We start from the raw sequence: 26,891 nt of genomic DNA, 5'->3' as shown, positions 1-26,891 counted from the left end.
TGGTTAAAGGGTGGGGATCTCAACTGTTTTGAAGATATTAAGGGACTTGCTGTTCGAGGGGGTCAGGACCACCCACAAGGCCCATGACCTACATAACATTTGATGCTCCTTAACATCAGAACCATGAATGTATATCATTTAGGGGTCATGATTATAACAGTTTCTGAGATATATGGTAATTTCAAATTCCTGGGGGGGGGGGGTGGGGATGACCCCAGGGGTCAGATCAAATAAACCCTATATATTGCCAGTAACAGTCAATATATGAATATGAAAACCCTATATTATTATCTTTGTCCGTTTTCAAGTTACCATTTACAATAGAGTCTACTATTCTTCCTACAAGGTTCAATGTTAGACCCCACACCGTTTAGACCCCCCCCCCCCCCTGAAAAGTGGTTGTCTAACCCAAAATGAGGAAAATCAAACCAGGATGCACAACTAGATATGCAGGCCTATCATATCCTAGAGTTTTGTACAATTCTGTTCAGCCATCTCTGAGAAACAAGTTCAAAGCGGGAAAGAAGAAGACGAAGAATAATAATACATGTATTAAGAACCGTACAAAAACAATAAGTCTCCAAATTTCATTCGGGAAACTTAATAATAAAGATTAAATAGAGATAGGATCATCAAACATCAATAATCTAAAGATAATTGACAATTTCTGATTCTAAGGGGGTCAGGATAATCCTGACCCCTTAGGGTCATGACTTACATGCCATAATGATCTGATGCTCCATGACCTAAGGAGGAATAATATCTTTGGATTAAGGTGGGGATCTCAATGGTTTTTATGATATTTGATAATTTCAGGAAGGGCACTTAATTGGGATCATGACCTACAAACCATGTGAAATGCCTTGAACAAAGAGATAATAATATAATATATACATGATATATGATTTAATTTAAGAACCCAGATATAGATCAATCATCTATGTTTTGTAATACTTCCTATGAATATATACATGTATTAATAGTTTGTGTTTTGTTCTATACTATTCATGTTCATGATTGTAGTATGGCTTATAGTTTTATTTTAAATTACATTAAAAAATTGTCAAATATATATCGGGAGGACTTGGAACCCCCACCCCCAAACAAATTCAAATATAAACTGTTCTCCCCCACCCCCTTAATTATCGAATGATCTATTAAAATCAAAATATAATTGGGTGTCTAAAAACATTTATAAACTGGTAAAAATGTTATTCTTAAAAAAAATTACATTACACCTTGCATACAATGTACTTGACAAATGATCTATTGAGATATGATCATATTTCTACCTTGGGATCAATAACTAATATTCATTGACAAGTTAAAATTAATAACAATAAATTATTCAAATTATAAATGTTTATACTCCACATCCACCCCCCCCCCCCCCATCAAACTTTAATTAAGATTCAGTCTTCTTAATACATTCTCACAAGTGTACAGTAGCAAATTTTAAATTATTTCTTGTTTGCTTTATCTCTCCTGATGCACATTAACATTTTGGAAATTGCTTAATTCAATTTTTAAGATTTATAAACAAAATGTTATATGCATGTGTATTCGCCTATTTTGGGCAATTGTAAAGTCTCCAAAACAAAGCAGTGTCATCATTAGGCTAGGAATTACCTACATGGATCAAACACTACATATGAATAAGATAAAATACTTTATGATTTCTAGTTCTAAAATGTCAGAGTGTCTCCAAGGGGGCATAACCTATATATATATACAATTTGATGCGTAATAACACAAAGAGCAAGAATAAATTATATGGTTTAGGGATGAGGATCTCAGAAGTTAACAAAATATACAGTGTATCATCATTTCCTATTTCATAAAGGGGGGGGGGGGGGTTAATGACAACACCTGGGGGTCATTAATGTTCTTTACACCATATTTTCCTGTCTCGTGGGGTCAGATCGAACAGTCCCATAAGGTCATGACCTACATTGTACTTGATGCATTATAATACATTAAAAAAGAAATACTCCTTCCTTCCTATTATAACTCATATAAAAATGATAAGTGTCTACACTTACTTACATGTAATACACAAATTTAATACGAAATTGTTTATACAGGGTCAATATGGGGTCAACTAAATAGTGCAAGTCTGACAAATAAAAATAATAACTTTTGCAATTAAAATGACAGAAACTTTACAAATGCGATAGGATAGGTAACAATGATAAGCTTTTTTAAATATTAAAAGATCATGATACAGTATGCTGTCAAAGGGAGATCACATTTAGAAAGTGAAAGTAAAACTTATGTGTGCTGGCATCTCATTATATTGTGCTACTGCTACTACATGTATTATACTTACCTATATTGGTCAACATCATAATGATAATCCAATTAAAGCACAATAATGAATTCCTTTAGCTGATCTTAACTAATCCTTTTCTGCATATGGAAAACACATACCGGTACATGAAACCATTTAATCGAAGAGCTGGGTAAAACTAGTACCCGCTAATGAGACCTGCAGACCTGTGTTGTGTACGTAACCAGACAAAGATTAGTTATTTGTAACATGCATGTATTTTTATGACCTACTCTTCAAAACCCCTTGGCGCACTATTTTATTAGGTAAATAACAGCTTTAAGGTGGTGCAGGACACCTGCATATTGTGATGTATACTTCCTTTATTGAGATAAACAAAAAAGTATAGATATTAATTAAATATTTACCCCCAAAATAATGTTACCTAACATTGAAGCACAATGGGTTAGAGCGTTTACATGTCTGTAAGAGCATTGGGGTTCAAGGTGTATTTTTGGTAATTTTACTATTGATATAAATGAATTTTCATGGGGGGGGGGGGGGTCTGGAGCCCTCACTCCAACCCCTTCTCTAAATCTGTGCACACGATGATGTACATGTAGGCTCACAGGAGCAATTCTAAAACCGGCAACCGGCAACCGCCACGGGGAGGGGGCATAATTTAATTTTTAATTTTGTTTGTAATAATTATATAGACCATTATACTTTCTATGACATGAAATGTTAAGATTATTGATTAACTGAAAACAGTTTTGCCCCGCCTTGAATTCACCAGCTAGAAAACGAGGGCCAAAAGGTCGAAAATAAAACGGGAGCAAATACTGTATTAGATATGTTCATGTAAGATTTTTAAGCATACGGCCATTGCCATAATGTGAAAATATTCTGGACATTCGTGTTTCGAGTTATTTAGAATTGCTTGAAAGACGCATCAACGGATAAAATTTGGGTTTTCTGTAATCGTTTTGAACACTTGCTTGCTGTGGAGCCTTCACAAGGATGCAAACAGGCCCTCTACTTCAGATCTCTGAGTTTAGGAGTTGTAAAATGCAAACGATTTTCAAGTTATGCAAAAGTTGCTGTTACCGTGTTTAATCAGAAATAGACTTTATCACATGTTTACAGTGTCTTTTATGTTTATTAGCCTGTTTAAAGGGATATGGTCAAAATTTGAGCTGAAAAGTTAAAAAGTTGTTTCTTTTTTAGTTTTCAAAACTTACAATGCTTCATTGTACAGCAGCGCAGAAGGGCAATATGAAAACATATTAGATGCTATGTAGCTAAGGACTGCGAACGATAGCATTGTCTAGCCGCCTAACTAAAAGTCATTTTTGATAGTTGTCTAATTAAAGTTAATTTTTTATAATAATGTAAACATTTATTTATATTTTTATTAAATATAAATGATTTGGTCAAACAAAGAGAGATAACTTTGTAATTTAGGTTAAAATACCTCATTTCATAATAGAAAATATCGGAAAACGGAAATGTTTTTTTAAAACACCCCCCCCCACCCCCGTGAAACAAAAATTCATTTTGAAGGGTTTTAATTATTGTTATTTAGCATATTTTTACCAAAGGGTTTGTCGTTTCACGGGGGGGAACATATGTCTACTGACTGAAATACATTCCAAAAAAAGAATTTTGCTTTGTAAATTTTCGAAAACTGATTAACAGATATGAATTAAAATGAAATTTTACTTTAATATATATCATAAATATGTTATTATTAAGTTTTTATGCACATATTGGCCGCTAAATAAAATTTCCTCACTCATAAAAACCGATTTCAATGAAATTTTTTTAGACCCCGCGTTATCAAAACTTTTGTTTAAAAATAAATTATTTGATTACAAATTTTATTTTGATATAAATTGATTAGGATTAGATTATACTTTTTTAGTAGAAAACTTAGTTTTTGAATATCTGACAGAAATTCCGAAATATTTGGATGTAAAATGTAGGCGGGAAACGGGCGTTAGCGTTCGCAGTTCTTCGGCCTAAATAAAATACTAGTAACTAATTTGTGCGAAGAAAATATCTAATTCCTTCCAACCAACAATTTTTTGACATAACAAGTATATTACTTAATTCGTCGGAACATGAACTTAATTCTTAGTTCTAACAATACCTACTTTGTCCAGGTTTAATAAATTTATGTTTTCCATCTAGCCCTTTCAGGCCGCGGTATCATTGAGATAATTCTAGTCAACAAACATTTGAGAATCAATCGTCGAGTGATTTAACGTAATGTTCTTTTTTATGTGAGCTAGATTCAATTCATGGCATGTTTTCGCATACATTTTCATACTACAAGGTAATATGAGATTTAAAATAAAATAATATATTATCAGTATTAGTAACTGATATTTTGAGTTCATAACAAACTATTACATACTAAACAAAACAAAGAATTTTCAGTTTTTGTATACGACTAAAATGATTCCCATTAGTAGAGCTGATGATAAATAAATATCAATTTTTGCTCAATTTTTATTCATAATTTTATAAAGAACAGCCGGATTATTGATGTTGGAATCTCGGGGTGCCGAGGTGGTACTAAAATTTTATAGTCATTTAAACTGTATAAAAAAGTATTTAAAACGTTAGTGTGAAAATCAAAACATATTATTTTTAATTATAGTAACCTGTGCATGTTAGTTCAAGTGAAAATCAGCTCCTTCAAATAGTGTATTACTCACTAGATTGATATAGATAAAGGTTTATGAATTGTAACGAAGAAATTCCTCTTTATAAAATGCAGCGGAAAAAATAAACGTCTGCATAAAATGAGCAAACAAAGAAATCAAACTAGCGTTTCTCGTTTGAGGAGAGAAGCAATCTACAGAGGTGTTTGCCTTTCATCAAATCTGCAATGAATAAATCTCTCATAGCAATAGTTGTACCGATCCTCACTCTGAACAAAAAATACATAAAATTGCTGCTGTTTCAGCTTGGTTTGAAATGCTTAATATATAACAGCTTTATCATTGTCATATCTATCAAGATGTTTTATTTTTCTACTGTAAAACATCCTTTCGTCATTTTTATACCAATGCGTTTACATCTATCGTGATATCCGTGAAGTGTAACATTAAAATTGTATAATATGGAAGATATTTACTGCATATTGATCATATGCAATCAAACGAAGAAAACCTCATTTACTGATCTAGCTCTTTGATTCTTTCTCATTACTTATATTTTCAAACAGTCATATTTAATCTAGTTTATTCCACCTAGGATTACGTTTTGCAACGTCTTAAATTGAATTCACAGGTTTTAACTTTGAAAAATATAAACATGCATCTCTCAATATAAAGCATTTTAACAATTTAAGAGAATAGATTAACAACATCAATTTATTTCAATTTATCTACTTACACTTTTTTATAACACTTTGTACAAAATTATCATAAAAAGCTTTGAATTAATCAGACTTTCAGCATAGATAGATTAGTTCAGGAAAGGAATCCAATAATATAGAAAGTTCGAGTCTCTTACTTCAGATTCTGCTGGACAAGCACCACACACACAGGATGTAACAATTGAAAACGTATCGAAAACGGATGGCACATAAACAGCACGTACTACCCCTTGACAACATTTCCTATTGCATCCACTTTCAAAATTTGCACAAGTTCCATTCCGGATTCCAGTTTCTGATTTCACATAGCAAAACAGACAAGAACGTGGACTGTTTTCTTTCAGACTCTTTAAAAAGTTTTGGTTTGAACAGTCATACATTCCATCGCCATCTGGAACCACACTTGTAAGGTAATGGTCTGGATCCGAAAAAGAGAAATCCTCTCTCGCTTCCAATCGGACGAAAATGGAAATGAAAGCCAACCATCCTGTCCATATCATAAAGGTGGAACACTTATTCATTTCTAGGTTGTTGTTGTTGTTGTTGTTGTTGTTGTTGTTGATCTTTTAATTCTTTATCAAAAATAATAATATGCTCGTGGTAGAGTTTCATACCATTCCTCTTCCTTATATATAGTCGTTCAAGGACAAGGGAGCTTAATACATACGTCAACATGCGCCATGTGGGTAAACTTTGTCACATATAAATATGCTTCATAAGAATTACGAAACTGCAAAAATCGCTCTTAATCAACACTTGGATCGGCGTCTGGTTAGAGGTTTTAATAAAGGCCTAGAACCTGATGGATTAAAAAACGTACTTTTCCTACTTTTTAAATAGTGTTTGCCGAAGCAATTACTAGTATTAAGTAAAGCAAAAAACAAAAGTTGCAACATGATTCCACAGTATGGCGCTGTGAAGATAAGAAAGAAATATTAAGGAAGTTTGTTAATAGAACGTTAGACGGACATAAACAGTTAAATACAAAAGTTGCATAGTTTGTTTGCAAACAGTTGACTTTGAACTTAAACACTAGTAATATTAATGACTTTTGATCGGTGTAAAGATCTATAAAAAATAGTAAACAGATATGCGACAAAAATACCATAATATTCTTTAATAAGTACATGTAAATTAAGTTGACACATTCTGTTTAAGCATAATTATGAACTAAAATATGACTTCGTTTATAAAAAATCCCGTACATTGGTTCAAAACAAAGAGCTAGTGTCATAGTACAAAAAGTTTTGCTGCCAAAGCAGGATAAAATTCTTTTTTTTAAATTATTAATTTGGAACGAAAATATCAATGCAATTTCAATCAAATACATATTTATAAATCCAAATCAATTGTTTAACAATGTACCAGACATTTATAGACCGTTTCAAAAATCAGTTAATGCATTTATTTGCAGGTAAAATCTTCAAGTTAAAAATAATTATTTGTAAATACACTTTTATCTAATGCATAGTTGTAAACAAATTTTAAATTCTAAATGAGCTAAGAATAAGTTTTTCAGGACTTCAATATCTGGTACCTTGGTAGCCTCTCCTATACAAAGGATGGCGAATTGTTGTGTTTTCATAGATGAGATAAAACAAAAGGCAGAAGCACATTTGCGATTGCAGGAGGGACATTGGACACATTTCGTCTCGGTGAAGTGCGTACTCTCGGACTATGCTGAGATGTTTGCTGCGTTTCTCCTCGACATTGACAAGTTATCAGTAGAATAATATGTTACTGGGAGTAAAGTAAAAATATATTTCAATCCCAAAAGACTAATGTGTTAGTTATCGTTTAATTTATTATATAATCTATGAACTTTGTAAAGCAATGCTATAACTTTAAGATTTTAAATGCACGTTTTCTTTTTTTAATTAATGCAATATTAAATATATAGATATATACTAAGTAGCATGTTTCAGGTTCCCAAACCAACCCTCGTAGGAAAACACATACGTTATTATCGTAATCTATGAATGTATGTTAGGGGTACGTAGAAATGCTGTCAAAGGTGAAATCAGAGAATGAAAAGTGAAATTCAGTAAATTGAAAGCCGACTGTAGGATAACAAAAGGCACGTTTTCAGTTTACATTCAGTTGACTTGATGGATTACACAGTTTCCTCTCATGAATTATGACTGTTCAGGATGACATGTATAAATATATTAGAAATTTTCACAACCAACCGATCCTCCCTTTTTCAAGCTGTGCTGAGAAACACTATTTATTCACTCATTTTGGCATAAACATATGTGGCCCCATTTACATGACATCAGTTCAAGGATACTACTCTGGAAAATGACAAACACATGTACAAGCAGACTAAAATAGAATTTACTTTGGGTTTTTGCGCAGTGTTAATATATATATATATATATATATATATATATATATATATATATATATATATATATATATATATATATATATATATATATATATATATATATATTCAATAAATCCTTTTTCTTGGTACCGGGGATGAATAAACACATAAATAAGTCCAATGCTCAAACAACTTTTATCTATAGCGCTTTCGCCCTACCGGGCTCTTCAGTAGATTTAAAAACAAAGTAAACAAGTTTATTAAATATTGTTTACTTTGTTTTTAAATCTACCGAAGAGCCCGGTAGGGCGAAAGCGCTATAGATAAAAGTTGTTTGAGCATTGGACATATTTTTGTGTTTATATATATATATATATATATATATATATATATATATATATATATATATATATATATATATATATATATATATATATAAAGCACTGAATAGATTCAACAACAATAAGAATCTTTAAAGTGTCGGATCTAATATGTAGATACTAAACCAGTAAACTGAATATAAAAAGCACTAGAAATGGCTAACGACACGAACAATAGAAAATGACAATATCTATTGTTCGTGTCGTTAGCCATTTCTAGTGCTTTATATATATATATATATATATATATATATATATATATATATATACGTACGACAGCCTCGTGAAATTTTACGATTTTTCTATATGTTTTCTTCTATATTTTTGAGACCTAATTAGTTTTCTCAAGTTCGCGGTTCAGACAAAATTAATATTACAACAATTAATTAACCATTAAATATATCAAGATCTTGAGAAGAATATCTTGAATGACCTTTCCTTATTTATTTATTTATTTATTTCCATCCCGTCTGTCCTCTCACCAACAGTTCCAGTGCGATTAGCAACAGAATAATGTCAATAGCTATCTTGTAAATCGTATGTTAAATAATTAGATCATTTTGAATACACACTGAGGTGCATTGTTGCTCAACATTCATTTTTCAAAACAATTCCTACAGACGTAGAAAGTTACATTATCCGTTCAGTCACTTTTCAAGACAATTCCTGCAGACGTAGAAGATTACGTTATCCTTTCAGTCACTTTTCCAGATGTACATCTCAGTAACCATCAGTTTACTGAATACTAGTATTAGAGTTTTCATGTTATTTTCACCTGGATAATTTTAATTCATTATAATAACTTTTTTAGTTATCATGCTTATTGAATGTAAGAAACAACATCTTTTTACTGGAAACTGTTTATCAAAAATGTGATTTTTTGCTTTTTTAATTACTGTCAAATAATGTTAAGGCAATTTATACCTTTTATCTAAGGCACATTTTAATTTAAAAAACTACGTTATTCATAGAGCTCTGTAAAGGAGATATATTTGATTTAATCTGAATGATGCAACTATGCTTTCTTCTTTTTAACGATTTCTTATATTTGATTGCATGTTATTTATTATTATTTAGTGTATAGATCTCAATACGCAAAAGCAGTTCCAAGTTATACGGTTGAAAGTCATTTGCAACGGGAATCAAAAATATTATTACATTTCAAACAAAATGTAACGATTTCTGTCCTTAATAATTGAGAGATTTTGCTGGAGATTTTGAATCATTATTAAATGCGAAATATGATTCTATTTTGCTCAGACCTTATGTTTAAATACCAACAATATGAGAATTAAGATTGAAAACAGAAAAGTCGAATCATATAATTATAGATTAGCCATTTCTGCAGACTCATAAAAATATAATTATACATGTATGTTTCTGCCAATTTGATGCATCTATTCTTCTATTTCTTAGACATTTTCTATGTCATATACGATTAGATGATATGTTTGCAATTAATTAGATTATATTTTAGCACTGCTGTATTCATTCGTTGATTTCACTTATTGTTTTTTTTTTAATTAAATGCAGCATTGGTACCGATACACATTTCTGGGGAGGGATGGGTCTGTGAATGGCGTGATACACAACATTGACACGTGTACCGTCACCCTATTTAACATCAGTGTTGGTAACCTAGTGTTGACCCCCTGTTTATATAAAATGAAACATTTTCAAATCACATTCCAAACATCACGAATACTTTATCATAGAATCATGGGCTTGTTAATGAGATCAAGTGGCATTTTTTTAATGTTTTGTGTATATTGTTTTGTGAATGGTGGACCATTGTTCTCAGATAAAATGCTTAACATGGGTAACTCCTTCACAAAGAACCTTCCTTTGTCTATGCAACGTTTACTGGACAAATTTATGGAGTCCGTAGATGCCATTAACAGCGATGAAAATTCCGATATTTCCTTTCATTCATTAGGTAAAGTTTCTTTGTTTGTCATAAAAAAAATGAAAAAGTAATTAATGATTTTACAATATTGTTTTGAAAAGAAAATTTAAAAAATCTAATTTAACTTATCTTTGCTTCAGAAAACGTGAATGGTGGGTATGAATTGGACATTAGAGAAATTCTGGCGGACCATGACGTCACTGGGGTGGATCTCATAATGACATCATCTACACCCAGTTCCTGTCGTTTCGTTTGGGTGGAAAATGACATCAGTAAGATTTTCGATTTCTTAAAATATTCTTACATTATTTGTATTATTATTACTACACTCAGTGAAATGAAATATGACATGTTCTTATCGGAGCGACCTACTATATTCAGTACAAATAAAGTTAATATATAGAATACCTTAATGTTTTTACTATCACGAATATTTTTTTTTTATTTATTCTTAGAATTGGATGGTAGACGCATCAACGAATACGTTTTCTTTAATATTGATCATCTACTGGCAATGGAACATTCCTCTATGTTATCGACTATCAGAATAGTGCCTTCCTCAGATTGTTTCAGACAGCATGAACCGACTTACTCGTTTTTTGTGATCTACAGAAATTTAACAAAAGACAAGGTGTATAACGAGTTAGACAATATGGGGATTTCTAGATTCAAACGAGATACGGAAAAGATGGATCCCAGAAATGACACGTGTAACGTTGTTCCATGGACTGTCGATTTTGCCGAACTGGGGTGGGATAAGTTCATTTCGTTTCCACTTACCTATAACGCAAACGCATGTGAAGGAAAATGTGCACAATCTAGAAACTGCGTCAGCGCTATGAACAAGCCTATCAATATGCTAAAAAACTACGAAATTTTGCGAAGATTATACGCGTATTGTCCGGATGTCTCTCTGCTGGATCACAGTTGTTGTAGACCATCCAAGTATGGCTCACAAGGCATTGTGTTTCGTGGCGCATCTGGCTCTTTGTTTTTTATAGTTGTTTCCCAGATGCGAGTTCTTGAGTGCAGCTCAAATTGAACTGCTTCGTCGAGTTTTTTTTATTTGCTAAAATCAATGTTTCGCGGCGATCCTTATCATCCGTCCTTTTTTCGATGTCTCACATTAGAAGTATGTTATGATTTACATCGATAGATTTTGTCATCTCACATTAATATTTATGATTTTTCATTCATTTAGTCATCGTTTTTAAAACGTTCGTGTATTGAACACTTCTTACATTGTTTCATTTTAATCCATGCTTCTAACCACTGCATATGTAACCTAATAAAAGAGTATATTTCAATTGTGTCTTTTTTATGTAAAAGCAGTGTGTTGTGTTTGTTTTTGATTATCCACTTAAAGGATTAGCATTATTTTCCCTTGATTTCATATTCAACCGAAACATACCTAATATTAAATACATCTCTTTATATTCATTAATTTAAAATTAAAAAATGGTACTGTTTAGATCAAGCGAAGAACGCAGCTATAAAGTGAAAAAAGTTGGCTTTGGTAAAATTACTCTTTGATATGAAAAGGGTTTTTTCTTATCCTAATTTTGAAAATTCATTGTTACACAAGAGTGCCAATGTTTTATGTGTTTCGAGTATGCTAACATGTCTATTGCCTCAAGGTTGAATCCACTCTTTAAACAAAAAGGTATGTATCCCATATATACGATAGAGTTCATGGCCTCTTCTCTGCTAGACTTCCACTTAACAGAATTATGCAATTTGACATTATATCAAAAATGTTTTACAAGAACTTTTAAAAGTGCTAAGCACCTGACGAAATCTTTCAAATAAAACATTTATAACATTGAATACACACTAAGACTTTGAAAGTATTCAACACGTGTCCTGATAAATATGGTTTTACTCTTTTATTACGTAATAAGTTCTTGGCATTAGATTGTCATAAACTACAAAACATTTGAATAATATTTGCCTCTGTATTAGATTTTAATACAATGCCCTTGAAATATGATAGCATATAATATGCGTCAAAACTACATTTTTATCTGCTCGTTACCAATTTGCAACGAATTAATTAAAATTTAATTGCTAGCTTAAAACATAACTTGTCTGATATTATTAAAATTCTCTTCATATGCTTTTTAGCACATTTAGATTCATATCTAATAATATAATATTGTTAAGCTTTAGGAAATAAAACATTTCATAAAAATGATTTTGCAGTTTCATAAAGTAGAATCATTCAAAAAATATCCATACACCTAAAACTTATTGTGCAATCTTTAGTCGATTGAATTCTATAATTTTTTAGTTTTGTTGAATTTAAAGTGATGTATTTAGTAAAAACTACTTGAAATATTATCTATAGTGGGTAAAAAAAACCATAATCCTTGTTTATGGCTTTTATAACGAAACTGGTTGCTATTAAAATATCCTTTTATTAATCTATCTTTAACATGTAACATACATAGCCAAACTATGTTACGTAAAATGATAGATAGGGGTGTTGAAAATATCAGTGTGCATCTGTAACACGTGCTGCCCGACCTTGTGGATGCAGACAGGATTGGTGCTTGTAGAAATGTCAAAACAAGATGGTTTTAGAAATTATGCGGTACAAACATTACGAACACGTGTTCACCTTGACCCGTGTAACATTTTTTAACATACATTGCACCCAATAAATGTGCAGCTGTCTATTTGTATTATATTTGTTTTATACTATATCAGACTGTTTTCATCGTTTTATTGTTTTATCTACTAATTACCCACTTTACAGACTTATTATAAAGCATCACAACATGTCTTAATGATAATGGTTTACATGTATTAATTTTGAAAAAGGGAAAAAAGCTTAAGAGGATTTTTATTCTTATTTTTGCACTTTGATAAACGTGAAAATTTACACCAGACATGAGTTAGGTCTATATTTTAAACCAAGCTGATGAAATAAATTCGCATAAAAAAGAGTTTTTTACTTATCTGAATGTTAAACAAAAAAGAAATAAATGACTATTAAACTTCCGTAAGTCATTTTTATTGGAAAATTTCAATTGGTTCAATATACCGGTAAAACAGAGGACATAAATGAACAGTTCCTAGCTTTTGATGCATTCGTTTTAAGTCTAAACCTGGAATTTTCTTTTCAACATTCAAATATATGTAAACAAAAATATGACACGAACCTTGTTTACATAGCGAGGAATTGTGAGCTCTGTATCTCGCTTATAACTCGACGACTGACATTCTAATATTGGTTGACTACTAGAAATGCCTCACTGAATCCACAGGTGCTAGAAGACAGGACCGACCCCCTCCCCTTCCATCCCCCACCCCAAGTATCGAGACCCCCGGGACTTTACTCAATTCTAAATTAAATTATCATTTTATGATATATTTATAATCTAATGTATGCATTCATTGCACATAATTATGAATATGTCATAAAATGATAAATCAATTCTAAAAAATGAGTAATGTTCCGGGGGTCTAGATACTTAGGGTTTGGGATGGAAGGGGAGGGGGTTGGTCCTGTCCTCGAGCGCCTGTGACTGATGAATTTGAAACATTAAAATTTTAACCGAAATCGGTTAAATTGGTTCAGAATACCTTACATTGATATCTTATCCCAGCAGAAAACGGCTAACATGATGCATAAGTTGTATATACACCGTGTAGTACCTAAACGGCTGCTATCGGTAAAAAACGGGATGTTAGTGCTTATTTGGGCATGAGAAAGTAGAATGTTTTAAAGAAATCACGGAAGGTTAATTACGGAATAAAATCAAAGCTTGGCAAAAGGTGGCAGTCGGGATAAACGCGGACCCAGATTAATTGTTTCAATCTTTTGTTCAAATTATATATAAAGGATAAGAAAACTTAATATGTGGTTATTATGTATCTCTTTGTAAATGAAATGATAGTTCCGCACAATCTTTTTTATTTGAATTTTACATATCGTGAGCATGTTTTTATTTGATTATTATAAATTTACAGGAAAACATGTATATTGACCATTGAATAAGAGAGAAAAAGCCCAGATTTCAGTGATTTTATTTTACTCAAAAGTGTTTACAGATTGGGTAAAACAAAAACTAGCAAAATTGTGTTTTATATGGAAAATGAACACATTTAAAAACAAGATCTCCAATTATTGATTTAAATTAGTTTCCTTTAAATTTCGCATTGTTCTTTAAATAATATTTTAAAGACCCATTCTCTGTAAATATCAAAATTCGGTGGCGGCGCATAGTCATCGATTTCGTATTTTGATACTCTTTGATGAATTAAGACGCAAGACTAATTTAAACGGTTGCTATTAGGACCGGTTGTCATGGTAACATAAGCAAAAGATTAATAAGAATGGCCAATTTGAGCTTTTTTTAAAACACAAATAGTAAGACATTGCAGCAGTTTCAGCTATACAGAATAAGATTATTGCATTCAAAATATTGTGAATTTTTAAATTATTTAAAAATTTTTATTGGCAAATGAATAGTTTAATAGTGTTACCATTGTACCTAAACAGCATTTCAAAAATACATATAGGATCTCTCATGATTTTCGATTGTATATGATTTTTATCCAACGAGCTGTGTGTTTTTTGTTACCGAGCCTTGGCGAGGCGAGCCTTGGCGATGACGTCACGTGGCGTAAGAACACACAGTGAAATATAAAAAAAAATGTCCCATGAGTGATATCCACCGTTTATTGAGATAAACATGTGATAAAATTTATATTTTATATACAGTTATATCGCCAACTTGCTACGTTGTGTTGTAAAAAGTATAGGCCTAAGCATTAATATAGTGAGCTACCTTAAAATCATTACGCTAATTTAATTATAGAATCTTTCGTATTGATAAGTTTTCATTTTTCACTATATAAGATATGATTTGCTTAGTGGGACGAAAAAACAGAGGAGAGTGCATTTATAAATACGATCCATTTCAAGTAAATGATGCACATATTATGTCCATGATGATACATTTGTATATAAATAGCAGTGGCGTCGGAAGCAGGGGGTCTAGTTTACCTATCACTCCAACATCTCAATATTTCCATCATTTCAAGGTAAATTTAGGAACAATTATCTTTCCTGCGAGAAAAAGTAGGGGGGGCTGAACCCCTAAGCCCCCCCCCCCCCCCCCCCCTTCATGAAGACAACGTGTATTCACAGCTTCGAGCTTCTTGATATAATCCCTAAATTACTTGATACATGTGTAGACAAGTATACCAGACCTTACCGTAGAATCAAGTTTACTCACCTCATTTCATTCGGTATCGCCTATGAAATATTACATTAAAATAGGTAGAATTCAAGAGAAAAGGTATTTCTAGCATTTTTTATGTCGCTCAGAGATTGAAATCTTTACAAGGTTTCTTTTCCCTACAGAAGTACTTAAGCACAGTCGGCCATACACTTGGTTGTAGAAATTTAATAATGAATACAGATTTAGCACCAACGTCATAGGTCTATGTTGCATGGAAATAATGTTTGAAGAGATATTCAAGCACAAGAAAAGTGCATGTGTACTTTTACCTGACCTGAGCTGAAGGTCTAATTGAAATTTGTCTGGCGTCTGTCATCGTCGTATCTGTCCTTGTCCTTGACATTATTCACCACAGGGCCGACTTCAGTCAAACTTCGAGAGACAAAAGATTACATGTAATACTTTGTACTTTGGTAAGGAACACTGTTCCAAAAAAAAACCATGTTTTGTTTTGGTATGTTTTGTTTTTTTCTGTTTTTGGTTTTGGGGGTTTTTTTGTGGAAAAGGGAGATTTGTAGGGGTTGGACTGGTGTCTCAACAAACCAGAATAGCAATACATGGGATATCTGAGTCATGCAAAGGTTAAATAGGTATAAAAAGAAAAAGAAGTAGAGTTTTTTTTACGAATCACCTTGTGCAGGCACGAAACATAGAGAGAGAGAGAGAGAGAGGGGGGGGGGGCGGATTTCTCGCAACTTGGTTTCTGGTTCGCATCGCTACTCGTGAACCCTAGCGATGCGGATCAGAAACCCTTGGCTATCGAATATGACTTTTGTTTCTTCTTCATGTTTTTTAAATTAAATATAGAAAATTGAATTATGATGGAGTTGCAACCCCCCCCCCCCCACACACACACACACACAGTTAAAAATTGAAGTAAAAATATAAGGAAACTAACAGTGAAAATGAAGTTATAACCACTACCTACTCCCCCGGAATAGGATTCTCATGATTTAAGGAACTGTTTAGGTTTGGGTTTTTTATGGTTTTTGAAAAAAAATCAAAGTGCGTTGATTTGGTCCCAAATTTAACGAAGCTTGAAAAAAAAATTTAGAGTGCGAAATATTTTTTAAGTGCGCTGTAACAGCGTCTGTTGATATTTCAAATGTTATATGATTCACAAACCCAATCAAAACAGCGCACAACGTACAGAAATTGAATTTTAGATCTGCTGACGATTTCAATGCAAGATGCACAGCTCTTCTTTAACAAAACCCTATTTTTAGCCATTAACGATTCAACATGCAATGAAATTATTAAAAAGTCTCAAACTTTTTCTCAAATTATCACAGAGTTGTTAGAAAAATGTTATAAATTTAGAAAATAAAACCAAAAGTATGGGTCTATGATGTAAAATTTGAAATATGGCATGAAATTAGCTAATTTTAAGCAAAAATTGGAGTTCATCTTTTCTGGACTTTTATGAAATATCAGTTTAATATGTCAATGTATATCGATAGAAATATTGAAAAATTGTTAAAATATGTGTTTCAAAACAACTCGAAGATATCCCAATGCAAAAACTCTCTGAAAATTTGGTCTGCACGGAAAATAAGGAAGCTAAAATTACGGTACTCTAAAACAACTACATGTAAGTTATGAAAAAAGTTCATAATGGATTTTGGGGCATATAAGCAAAAAAAGTGTATTGCGTGGACCCTGAGGTCCACGCAGAAAATATATAAGCGAGGTTCAACCGGATGCTATGGGGAAAATTCAGCCTGCGCATGCGCTAGCCTGGTTCTTGTGCGTAATGGGTAGCTCAGGGAACCAGGCTCGCACACGTTTATCTGAATCGGGATCGGGATTCCGTGCCATTTGCACACATAAGTTCAAAGGCGCTGTAATTGTAAAGTTGTAGGTAAACAGTACAGAAACAAAGTATTCCTTTTAAAGAAATTATTGGCATGTGATATGAACTATCAGTATTATGAAATAAGTTAATGTTATTCCGAAACTACATCATGCATCAAATAGCATATGATAATTTATGTTTTTTTGTTTTCCGAATACACATGTAACTTAACTTTACTTTTATAGTAGGCGAGCCTAGAGAACTCCCCGATTAAATTTTTTTAAGCATTTAAGTTTGATTGAATAATTATGTCACTGCATAAAAGTTTAAATCTCAAGAAAAAATGCATCAAAATATGAAATTTTTAATTTACACAAAGCTGTCACTGCATAGTTAACAAAGTAGTGCGAATCGTAATGTGTGCGCAAATAGTAGAATTCCCCGAATGCCTGATACTATTCATGCAAACTTCATTCATAGATAGATAATTATTTTAGAAGTATGGACCCTTTAAGTTCTGAGATAAAAAGTCAGGGTTATACATACATGAATACGTAATACAACGTACAAATTTAGTGGTTAAAAGCAGAGGGCTAAAGTCGGTGGATTCTCTGATAATCTTAAGACTTTCACGTTTTCGTTGGAAACACATGCAAATGGTCCACGTATTGTAGTCCTTTTTTAAAGGACAGCAACTTGTTATGACAACTTTTTTCATAAGAACATGCATGATCAAGCGACATTCTGTCTCGAAACGAATTTCCGTCCTCGAAAAGATTTTCCGTATTATAAGTGTACGAAATTAAATTGACATACATGTATATTATAATGCGCAGCGGTAGATCATCAAGTACATGTAAAAAGGAGGGAATTGGGCTTTAGGGGGATAGCAAGCATTAGAGTTGAGTAATAGAGTATTGGGACCGGGGTCTCCACGAGACTTATTCTGCGATACATTTTCATTCATTGGTTGTTTTTCCTTATTTTGACAGCTCTTTAACATGAATAAAAAAATTCACTCTGTTAGGCCTAATTTAGAGTCATTAATAAATCAAATTATGAATCAAACAAGCCTTTTTTACATGGCATTTTATTTTGTTTTTGAAAATAGCTGATTTCGACACCTTCAGAGCCTTAAAAGCACTGATATTAATACGAGGGTTTGCCGCAGTCGCCTTTTCTATTTTTTCCGATTGCGCAGCTGTCGCAGTGCTCAATCCATATTTCTTGCAAAATATCATTTCGCCACTCAATAATTTATTGTGTTAATTTGTGCATCGTCTAACCGGTATTGAGGATACAACTGTTCCATTAATAAAAATCATGCTCCAAATTCATTCTACCCAACCCTTATAAATAAACTTTGAAATGATAGCTATTGAATTCTTTCACCATAATTCAATTTCTGTTATTTGGTGTTGAAAGGGGATTTAACCGATAAAAGGAAATCATATTGTTTAAAGTTTAAATATACCATGTAAGGTCCAGTGAATTTATAAGTTTTTATGTCACGCAGACAAAATAGGTTTGGTTTGTGCAATATAAGCTTTTTTTCAGTAAATGAAATCAGAAGTAATGTATACATAAAAAAATAAATTCTTTCTTATTACCAAAGTTTAACATTGTATATTGACAATGTACATTTTACACGCCTTAAACTTTTTAAAATATGAAACACAATAGTGCTATTTTGCAGTCCATCCCTTGCCAATTTTTTTTAAATAATGCCATAGGTACATGTAATGCTTGTGTCATTCGGAGCAAAATTACATGTGTATATAGTTAGTGGATGAAATAATTTTTACGTTTCCCTTCTGTCTAATACATGTTGGAGAATAAAAACTACTCTGTTTTCCTTACATAGAAAGGATTTAATGACGAAAATCTAAATGAATCATAACACTGAATGATATACAACAACATGGACCCTACTTTCATTTGCCTCTGTCCAAGTACATCAAAGCTCAAACAATCCTAACACAAACATCACAGTGCATAATGCAGGGCAACCCTCCTTACAATGGCTTTATACAGCAACTGAACTAATTTTGATAATACTTTAATAAACAATAAAGAAATATAAAGCATAATACAATCAAATTTTCATATAATATAAACTGAAACTGGCTTTTACAAGTTATTTTAGCAGTTCTTAATCCTTGAATACACAATATAATCTAATAAAGTAGACATCACCTCACATTTGTTTTCCTGCAATACCCATACATAATTATAAATACATACTTAGTGCCATGTTTTTTTTTCTCTCCTCATTGATCTTTATATGGGGGATCTAAATATTATGATGACTTCATGCAAATAGAAACTTATTTTGGCACCAACAAAAGAATGGGATCAAACAAAGCAAATATAATAAATATTAACTCTTGTTCAGCAATCTAAGAAGTTGGCAGCCATAAGTAACTCTAATGCAATTTCAGGTGCTATAGGGAACTCGGGGATCTCTGTGGAGCTGTTGGTGTATCGAACCTTGTATGTGAAATACATACACACCTTCTGAAGAACATGTGACCTAAAATACACATTGTGCAAATAAATACATTTACTGTTTATCATTACTCATAACAGACATGCATCCTACATTTATGATATCAACTTTACAATGCAGAAAATTTGAGATCTAGAACAAGAGTTTGGTTTTTTTTGGGGGTTCATGATGTTTTTGTCACATACTTGTGAGCTGTTCTGTATACCATTGCAATTGAAGCGTTGACCTATCTTTACTAATCTTTACTCATCAAAGTAGAATATAAATAACATCAGTACTTACGGTATTTCCCTAAAATTTATTTCATTTGTCTCATTTTCTGCAAACTGTCCTGAAAAAAAATAAGATAGATTTAAAATTACTGTTGTTGTCTCAATAGACTCAACTGTCTGGTTTTTTTTTATCTCCATATACCAGTAAGTTTTTAGCTTCCTTCTTTCTTTTTAACCTTTACAAATGATCCACTGGTATTTCCTACATATCAACTTTTCTTTTGTACTTTTAATGATTTTTGAGGGAACAAATGTATGTTCAATCGGGAAATGTCTAATTAGAAAAATTAGTTACAAGAGGCCCATGGGCCACATCGCTCATCTGAGCAACAATGGCTTTATATTGGCATTCAAAGGATAGTGTGCCATATGGCCCCTCAATAATAAAACAAAAATCCCAAATTTACATATATTTTTGCTGGTGTGTTTTATCTGGTTTTGATTTATATATGATTAGTTTGTTCAACCTGAATTAATAAATCATTTTATCAAAAGGAAGTCAAACATAAAAGCAATCTTTTCAGACCAAAGTCGGCCACATTGAAAAAATAATTTTGCACCATACAGAGATCCTATGGAATTGTAGCTCTCTCCAGTAAGGCCAGCATTTTTTAATTTTTAGATTTACGAAATATTTTTCAAATTATTTGGGTAGGAGGAGGGAAAAAAAATAAAAATAAAATTGAAAAATTTGTCCGTCGAGAAAAAAAATAAAAATAAAACAATTTTTCAACAATATTTTTTTTATTTTTAAAATAAGAACACATGTCCAGGAGCTGCCATTTTTTAAATATATAAGTAATTTTGGTTGTTGATGATGTTCTTATCATAACATATTTTATCCATGGGCACTAAAAATTTGTGTTAATATATTGTATATGCATGTATAAAAACAAAGGTTTTTTTTTTTATATATAATTACATGTATATATATGCAAGTACATACTGTACCTATACATTAAGACCAAAAAAATTAAGGGAGTTTTCACTTCTTCCTTGCAGAAAAATAGGAAGAAGTTTGAGAAATCCTTCATCTGATTAAGTTAACAATGCTATTCACAAATTCAAAATATAAAATATTGTTACTGAAAATAAATTGGATTAGAAGCATGTCCATAAATGTCAGTAAAAAATCAAACAATTTTTTTTTATTTAAAAAAGACGAACTAATTTTTAAAATTTTATTTATTTATGTAATTATACCTTTAATGAAGGAAATGTTTCGTTATTTTGTTAGCTTAATGACAAATAAAATCATTCTCTTTCCTTCAGTCATAAGGCTCCTGTGTTCAGTCTGTTTAGGGTTATTAGTCCAACCCTATGACCCACTTACAACCGTTATGTAGAGGATCTATTTCCAAACGGTTAAATTATGATTATTTTAGAATTTATTTTGCAAAAAATGTTTTTTTAAATAAGTAACTTATCATTTTCTTGCGCCAATGAGGTTTTTTTTTTTTAATTTACGGAATTGTGATAGAAAAAGACTTCAACTTCTCTTTCTTGAGGAAATTCTGGCTAAGTTGCCGATCACAAAACTTAATAGGGTCGTAAATTGTAGGGTTGGACGAAAGCAAACAGGAGTATGCCCAATGGTGTTTTTTTTTGTGACTTCTAGTGCCTGTGACTTGATCGGAAAGAACTTGGTCTTTTTAATCAATGCATGAAAAACAATAATTCAGACTACATGTACGTGATTGCATCAACATTATTTTTATTTTTACCAGAAAGAAAATTTCGGGTCGGAGGAAAAAATAAAATTAATAGCTAGTTCTGGTCCTTTTATTTTTATTTGAATTTTTAAAAAAATAGGGTCGGCGGGTTTGTAAATCGAAATTTCAAAAAATGCTGGCCTAAACATCAGATATAAAAAATTGGAGAGGGTTACATTATTGCAGCTAACTTAATCTTTGACATATGTACCTACCATTTTTCCTGAAAATAAGATCCTATGCAAGATATCTACTTTTTTTATCCTCAATTTCTTACTAGTTATTGTATTTTATTTGAAAATTTCCTTCCTGACAGAAGAAAATTGTACTCCAATGCGCTCAGTTACTCAAATTTACAAAAATTTAATTGGTCTTTTCCAAAGTAAATGACCATTGTTTACCTGCCGTGAACTCGTGTGACATTTTATAACCTTATTCACTTGATCGATGAATACACTCAATTGAAAAAAGTTGTCACGTGATATGTTAAAGAGTTATTTCAATCAATGTATTGACATATCATAGACTCGAGAAAGTGCTGAGCATTTTAACAAAACACATTGCATTAATTAACCCTTATGCAGAGAAAATGCATACAGAATTACCAATAGAAAGATCTGTATTTTAGTATGTTGTAAATGCATCAGATTTAGTTTATTTGGCGCAGGTAAACAGTCAGCTGTCTGATTAACTGAAGTCAATGTTTGATTTGATACGTAAAAATTCCAAAATACAGGCAATAGTTCCCAAAGTTAAAAAGCATACTTAATGAAAATGAAACAAAAATCAAAACAAGCTAAAACCACCGTCACAGTGAGAATGTCAACGCATTGAAATATTTAACCCCAATTTACTTCACAAAATCGGCACCAATATATCTTGAATGTTTGAAAGATAACTCTGCATGTGAACTGTTTTACAACAAACAAATTCATCTTTGTTAGATTGACCCATTTATCATGCTTCCTATATGGCTACTTCAAACAAATAACCTCGTTTTCAAGATAAAGAATATTGAACCTGAAGTTATAAACTGATTAAACCACCCCTCTCTATTATTTTTCTGTAATTAACTCAAACTTGGAACAGTTTTAGTCCTTAATTTTTGCAATTTATACCTTCCTTTCCATATGGATGATTTTTACTAAATTATGTTGAATTTGACTCAGTATAGTTCTAAAGAAGAAGATTTTTTAAAATGCATCCCCTTTTTTTTTTACAGTTTTAAGGTTTTCTCCACTTTGAATGAAAGTTGAAATTGGTCAAGTGGTTTTAGAAAGAAGTTCAAAATGTGAAGAAAAGTTACAGATGACAGATTGACGACATACAAAATGTGATCAGAAAAGCTCATTTGAGCCTTTATCTCAGGTGAGCAAATAAAACGAAAGTTGTGTTTTGAAAAATTACTGTTAACTTCCCTATAATGAAATCAAAATAAACTAGAATTCTTCAAGGAAGAATAAGGTGTTTTACAACAAGACTATTGTTTTAAAAATTTTAACGATCAAAGCCTTTTAGAAAAGTTAAATTAATCAGAAACAAAAATGTGTGCAGTCTTCCACCAAAATAACACATTTTAACTTTCAAAACATTCAAAAAATGAAAAATGAATTATGTGAAACTAATTCCCTTTTCGCTGTGAATTTTTTCTTTAACAAAATGCACAATGTATCATACCTGGACCACTCAACATGGCCTTAATCGTTCCAGATGTTAAAGCGTGGTCTCTCTTGACAATGAATTCATGGCCATCTGAGGACACCAGTTTTACGTACATGGCATCAGGCCCCTCACAGCCCCCATAGGTCTTCTCCTCATCACCCTTGTCATCTTTGGAGTCTGACATGGTCAGTTTAGATCTCTAAAAAAAATCAAATAATGAGTGAAATTGCTTACTGGTTTATTAAACTTTTTAATGTAGTCAATCACAAAACTTCACAATAAAAGTTATGAAAATATGGTAAGGTGGCACGAGACAAATCTTTTTTGTACAATTCACTGTAGCCAGGGGATGTGTGTGTATTTGGAACTCTGTAATTAGAATTTCCTCAAATCACACACAGTACAAATACCTGAAATTCACTCCTTATAAAACAATCACCATTCTCTGAGGAAAATTAATAGTCAGAACATGTAAAATTTTCTACATACTGGTTTTTCTGAGATTTCGACATTCGGTACCATGTGCACTTTGTACCATCACATGTCAGAAACTTACCAGTATATAGTTCACAGTTTACCTCATCATCCACCTACATTTCATGTTATTTTACCTCTCGTCTGTAACTTGCAATTTCACTGTGTAAAGTTAACACAACAGCCATGGCCGCAAGTTTCGCATTTTACTTCTGATTCCCATGAACTTAACATTAGGGGCCTAAATATTGCAAAAAAATTTCAACAAGAGACATCCCTCTCACTAATGATAATCATTAAAAATCATTTCATGAATTTTAACAACACACATAAGCCTTAAAGTACAGCAACTCTCGACTTCAAAAAAATATTGACAGGTACTATTTTGCTGTACTCAATGCTTGTCAACAGTTGCAACTGGCAAGAATAGGCAAGTATATTGGGAATCAATGAACAATGAATGAGTTTTTTTAAAAATGAGTTTCAAAATAAGAACATATAAGTAAATAACATTTCAGTTGAGTTTTGAGGTCTTATTAGATTTTGTGTGAAGTTCTACTGGACCTGTGTGTTGATTTTGTTCATTCGGAATACCTTATTACAAACATGATTTAAATTTTCATAAAGGTTGATAAAGTCCACAATAAGTTAAAAGCTGCAGATCAGTAGCGGTAAGGTAAAATCTGGGTTGACATGTTGTAGAGCCTTTCTCAAGTAAACAAAACTTACAATTCAAAGTCTGGCCTTATTTCCCAATAAAATACCAAATAACAATTTGATATATAATATCTCTTCTTGTTAACTCATATTAAAATAACTTGAACCAGACTTTCTTTTAAACATGCTCATAGACCAAATAAAATTTTTTTTTTTACATGCATGAACACTTTTTCACTTTTACTTTGCTAATGCAAGTACCAGTAAATGATAACGTAATGATAACGAGGAAATTTTAATCATCAAATAGTTACACAGCATGTGTTAGGAAATTAGAACATTCATTAGAATTTTGGTGCTCCATAAATTGCAAGATTTTCGTATGCAAGGAACTGAAACTCTACTGCCTTAAGACCAATTCTTGCCAAGGACCATTTTTTGCCATTGCTTTGATAAGTCATTTTACCAACACATAAAATTGTATACGAAAAATGATGTAACAATACACCAGCAAGAAATGGTATTTAGTGAAAATTGGTTGCACACTAGAATGGCACTGAAACCTAAATTTTCCTGTAAAACTAGAGATCAGCTGCTATTCCATAATTTGCTTCTTGATAATCATAAAACCAGATACTTTTGTGTATGTCAATGAATCTCTGCTCAAATCTACGATTCCTTATCATATTCAATTAAAAATGCATATATTTATAGACATCCATAGAAATGTGTGTATACCTGCCAGTAAATCAAGTAAAGCTAACAAATTCTTTTAAGATTAACATGAATGGGTGATATTATATATGTGTAAATGTGTTCTAACAATATTCTAACTCATTTTGGTACAATGAAGCCAAAACAGAACAGCTATATATAGGTATTACTACTGCTTGTACATATGTACATGAAATAGCTGTGATGCACACCATGCCTAAAATTCTTCCATTGTTGACCAATAGGTCCACGCCATAACTTTGATTATGTTAAACAAAGTATTAATTAAATTCTTTAGTTAATGGATACAAAAATTTAATCAAATTAAAGGTTTAACTTTGCACGTGCTGCGCGTTCTTCTAATATTTACACTATAAACATCATTCACGCACGTTCGCTTTGTTATGAATGACGATGGATGCCCTTTACAAAACATGAATAATTTTAAACAATATAGTTTGAATTTTCACATGAGTATCAAATATCATCTACACATCGCATATAAATGTAAAAAAGACCAAAATAGTTACCTAAATTACCCTAGGAGTCGTGTTTTCCGGCCTTTATTCTGTGGCCTTACCAACAGACACCCGGATGTATTAGTCACGTGAGATAAATACGGCCGGTGCTGACGGAAATCGCTACCAAGCTTTTCTATACTATACTTTGTCACTTCTTCTTCTTCTTCTTCTTCCAATAAAGTGCAGGACTCCTTGGAGTATCATCGCACTTCGGCTTGTGCTCGGTGTGACAACAAGTGCATGTATATACAGTGCAGGTGAGATTAAAACCGGGTAAAAGTTGGTGGTGCTCTAACGTAGACTGCATGCCAGGACCTCCTGTCGGAATTCATCCAGGGAGGTACTGTCCACTGCTCTCTGTGGCAAGTTGTTCCAGATCCTGATACTATCTGGGAAGAAGGAATGCTTATATAATAAGGTCCTAGCATAGGGAATCAGGAATCTGTTTGTGTGGCCTCTGGCTGAAGTCATCGTTGGGTGTAACTCAGTTGATGGAATAGCTACTAGTCCATGCACTATCCTGTACATCATTATAGCTTTGTTTCTGGCTCGACGTTCTTCCAAGGATGTCCACTGGAGAATTTCAAGCATTGATGTTACACTGCTAGTTTGTGAGTAGTTGTTCATCACAAATCGAGCCGATCGTCGTTGTACTGCCTCCAGTTTCTGGATGTTAAGGGCTGTGTGTGGGTCCCACACAGTACATGCATACTCCACTAAGGGTCTTACCAGTTGTTGTATAGCATGCTGCCTTGGTATTACGTGGGCAGTGCTGCAAGTTGCGTTGAATGAAAGCTCTGGTGGAGTTTGCTTTCTTAGTGATGTTATCAATGTGTTCGTTCCATCTGAGGTTCTTGTGGATGGTAACCCCGAGGTATTTGGCAGAGTCCACGACTTCTAACCTGTGTCCACGGATGTTGTAGGAGTTGGTCACAGGTTTTCGTTTGTTGGTGACTCTCAGCAGTTGGCATTTGCTGGGGTGGAACTCCATCTGCCAGTCTGTTTCCCACTGTAGTAAACTATTGAGATCTTCTTGTAGTTTAATAGTGTC

General features: G+C 32.3%; 2 protein-coding genes across 2 annotated transcripts; one reads left to right on the top strand and one right to left on the bottom strand.

Moving 5' to 3' along the window:
• The first annotated feature begins 9,969 nt into the window (after nt 1–9,969).
• LOC117684334 (uncharacterized) lies at nt 9,970–11,579 on the top strand. The gene is made up of 3 exons (XM_034455979.2): nt 9,970–10,302; nt 10,413–10,544; nt 10,728–11,579. Exons 1-3 carry the CDS (start codon nt 10,032–10,034, stop codon nt 11,312–11,314), a joined length of 990 nt encoding a protein of 329 aa, XP_034311870.2. The 5' UTR covers nt 9,970–10,031; the 3' UTR covers nt 11,315–11,579.
• A 7,590-nt stretch (nt 11,580–19,169) lies between these two features.
• Nucleotides 19,170–25,990, bottom strand: LOC109620149 (elongin-C). Its single transcript, XM_034455983.2, has 4 exons — nt 25,850–25,990; nt 23,490–23,673; nt 20,111–20,159; nt 19,170–19,852 (listed from the first exon to the last, which is right to left on the bottom strand). Exons 2-4 carry the CDS (start codon nt 23,656–23,658, stop codon nt 19,711–19,713), a joined length of 360 nt encoding a protein of 119 aa, XP_034311874.1. The 5' UTR covers nt 23,659–23,673; nt 25,850–25,990; the 3' UTR covers nt 19,170–19,710.
• Nucleotides 25,991–26,891: the final 901 nt, after the last annotated feature.

Source organism: Magallana gigas, chromosome 7, assembly GCF_963853765.1.
Source record: "Magallana gigas chromosome 7, xbMagGiga1.1, whole genome shotgun sequence".
Lineage (NCBI taxonomy): Eukaryota > Metazoa > Mollusca > Bivalvia > Ostreida > Ostreidae > Magallana > Magallana gigas.
Note: the sequence above shows the minus strand (reverse complement) of the source record. Positions and strands in the feature narration are given on the sequence as shown.

Excerpts from the sequence above, each read along its gene's own strand:
- LOC117684334 (XM_034455979.2), top strand. The coding sequence starts at position 10,032 with ATGAAACATTTTCAAATCACATTCCAAACATCACGAATACTTTATCAT. Across the intron at positions 10,303-10,412 it reads TATTTCCTTTCATTCATTAG|AAAACGTGAATGGTGGGTAT; the intron begins GTAAAGTTTCTT and ends TCTTTGCTTCAG. Across the intron at positions 10,545-10,727 it reads TTGGGTGGAAAATGACATCA|AATTGGATGGTAGACGCATC; the intron begins GTAAGATTTTCG and ends ATTTATTCTTAG.
- LOC109620149 (XM_034455983.2), bottom strand. The coding sequence starts at position 23,658 with ATGTCAGACTCCAAAGATGACAAGGGTGATGAGGAGAAGACCTATGGG. Across the intron at positions 20,160-23,489 it reads GGCCATGTTGAGTGGTCCAG|GACAGTTTGCAGAAAATGAG; the intron begins GTATGATACATT and ends ATTTTTTTTCAG. Across the intron at positions 19,853-20,110 it reads ATAAATTTTAGGGAAATACC|GTCACATGTTCTTCAGAAGG; the intron begins GTAAGTACTGAT and ends TGTGTATTTTAG.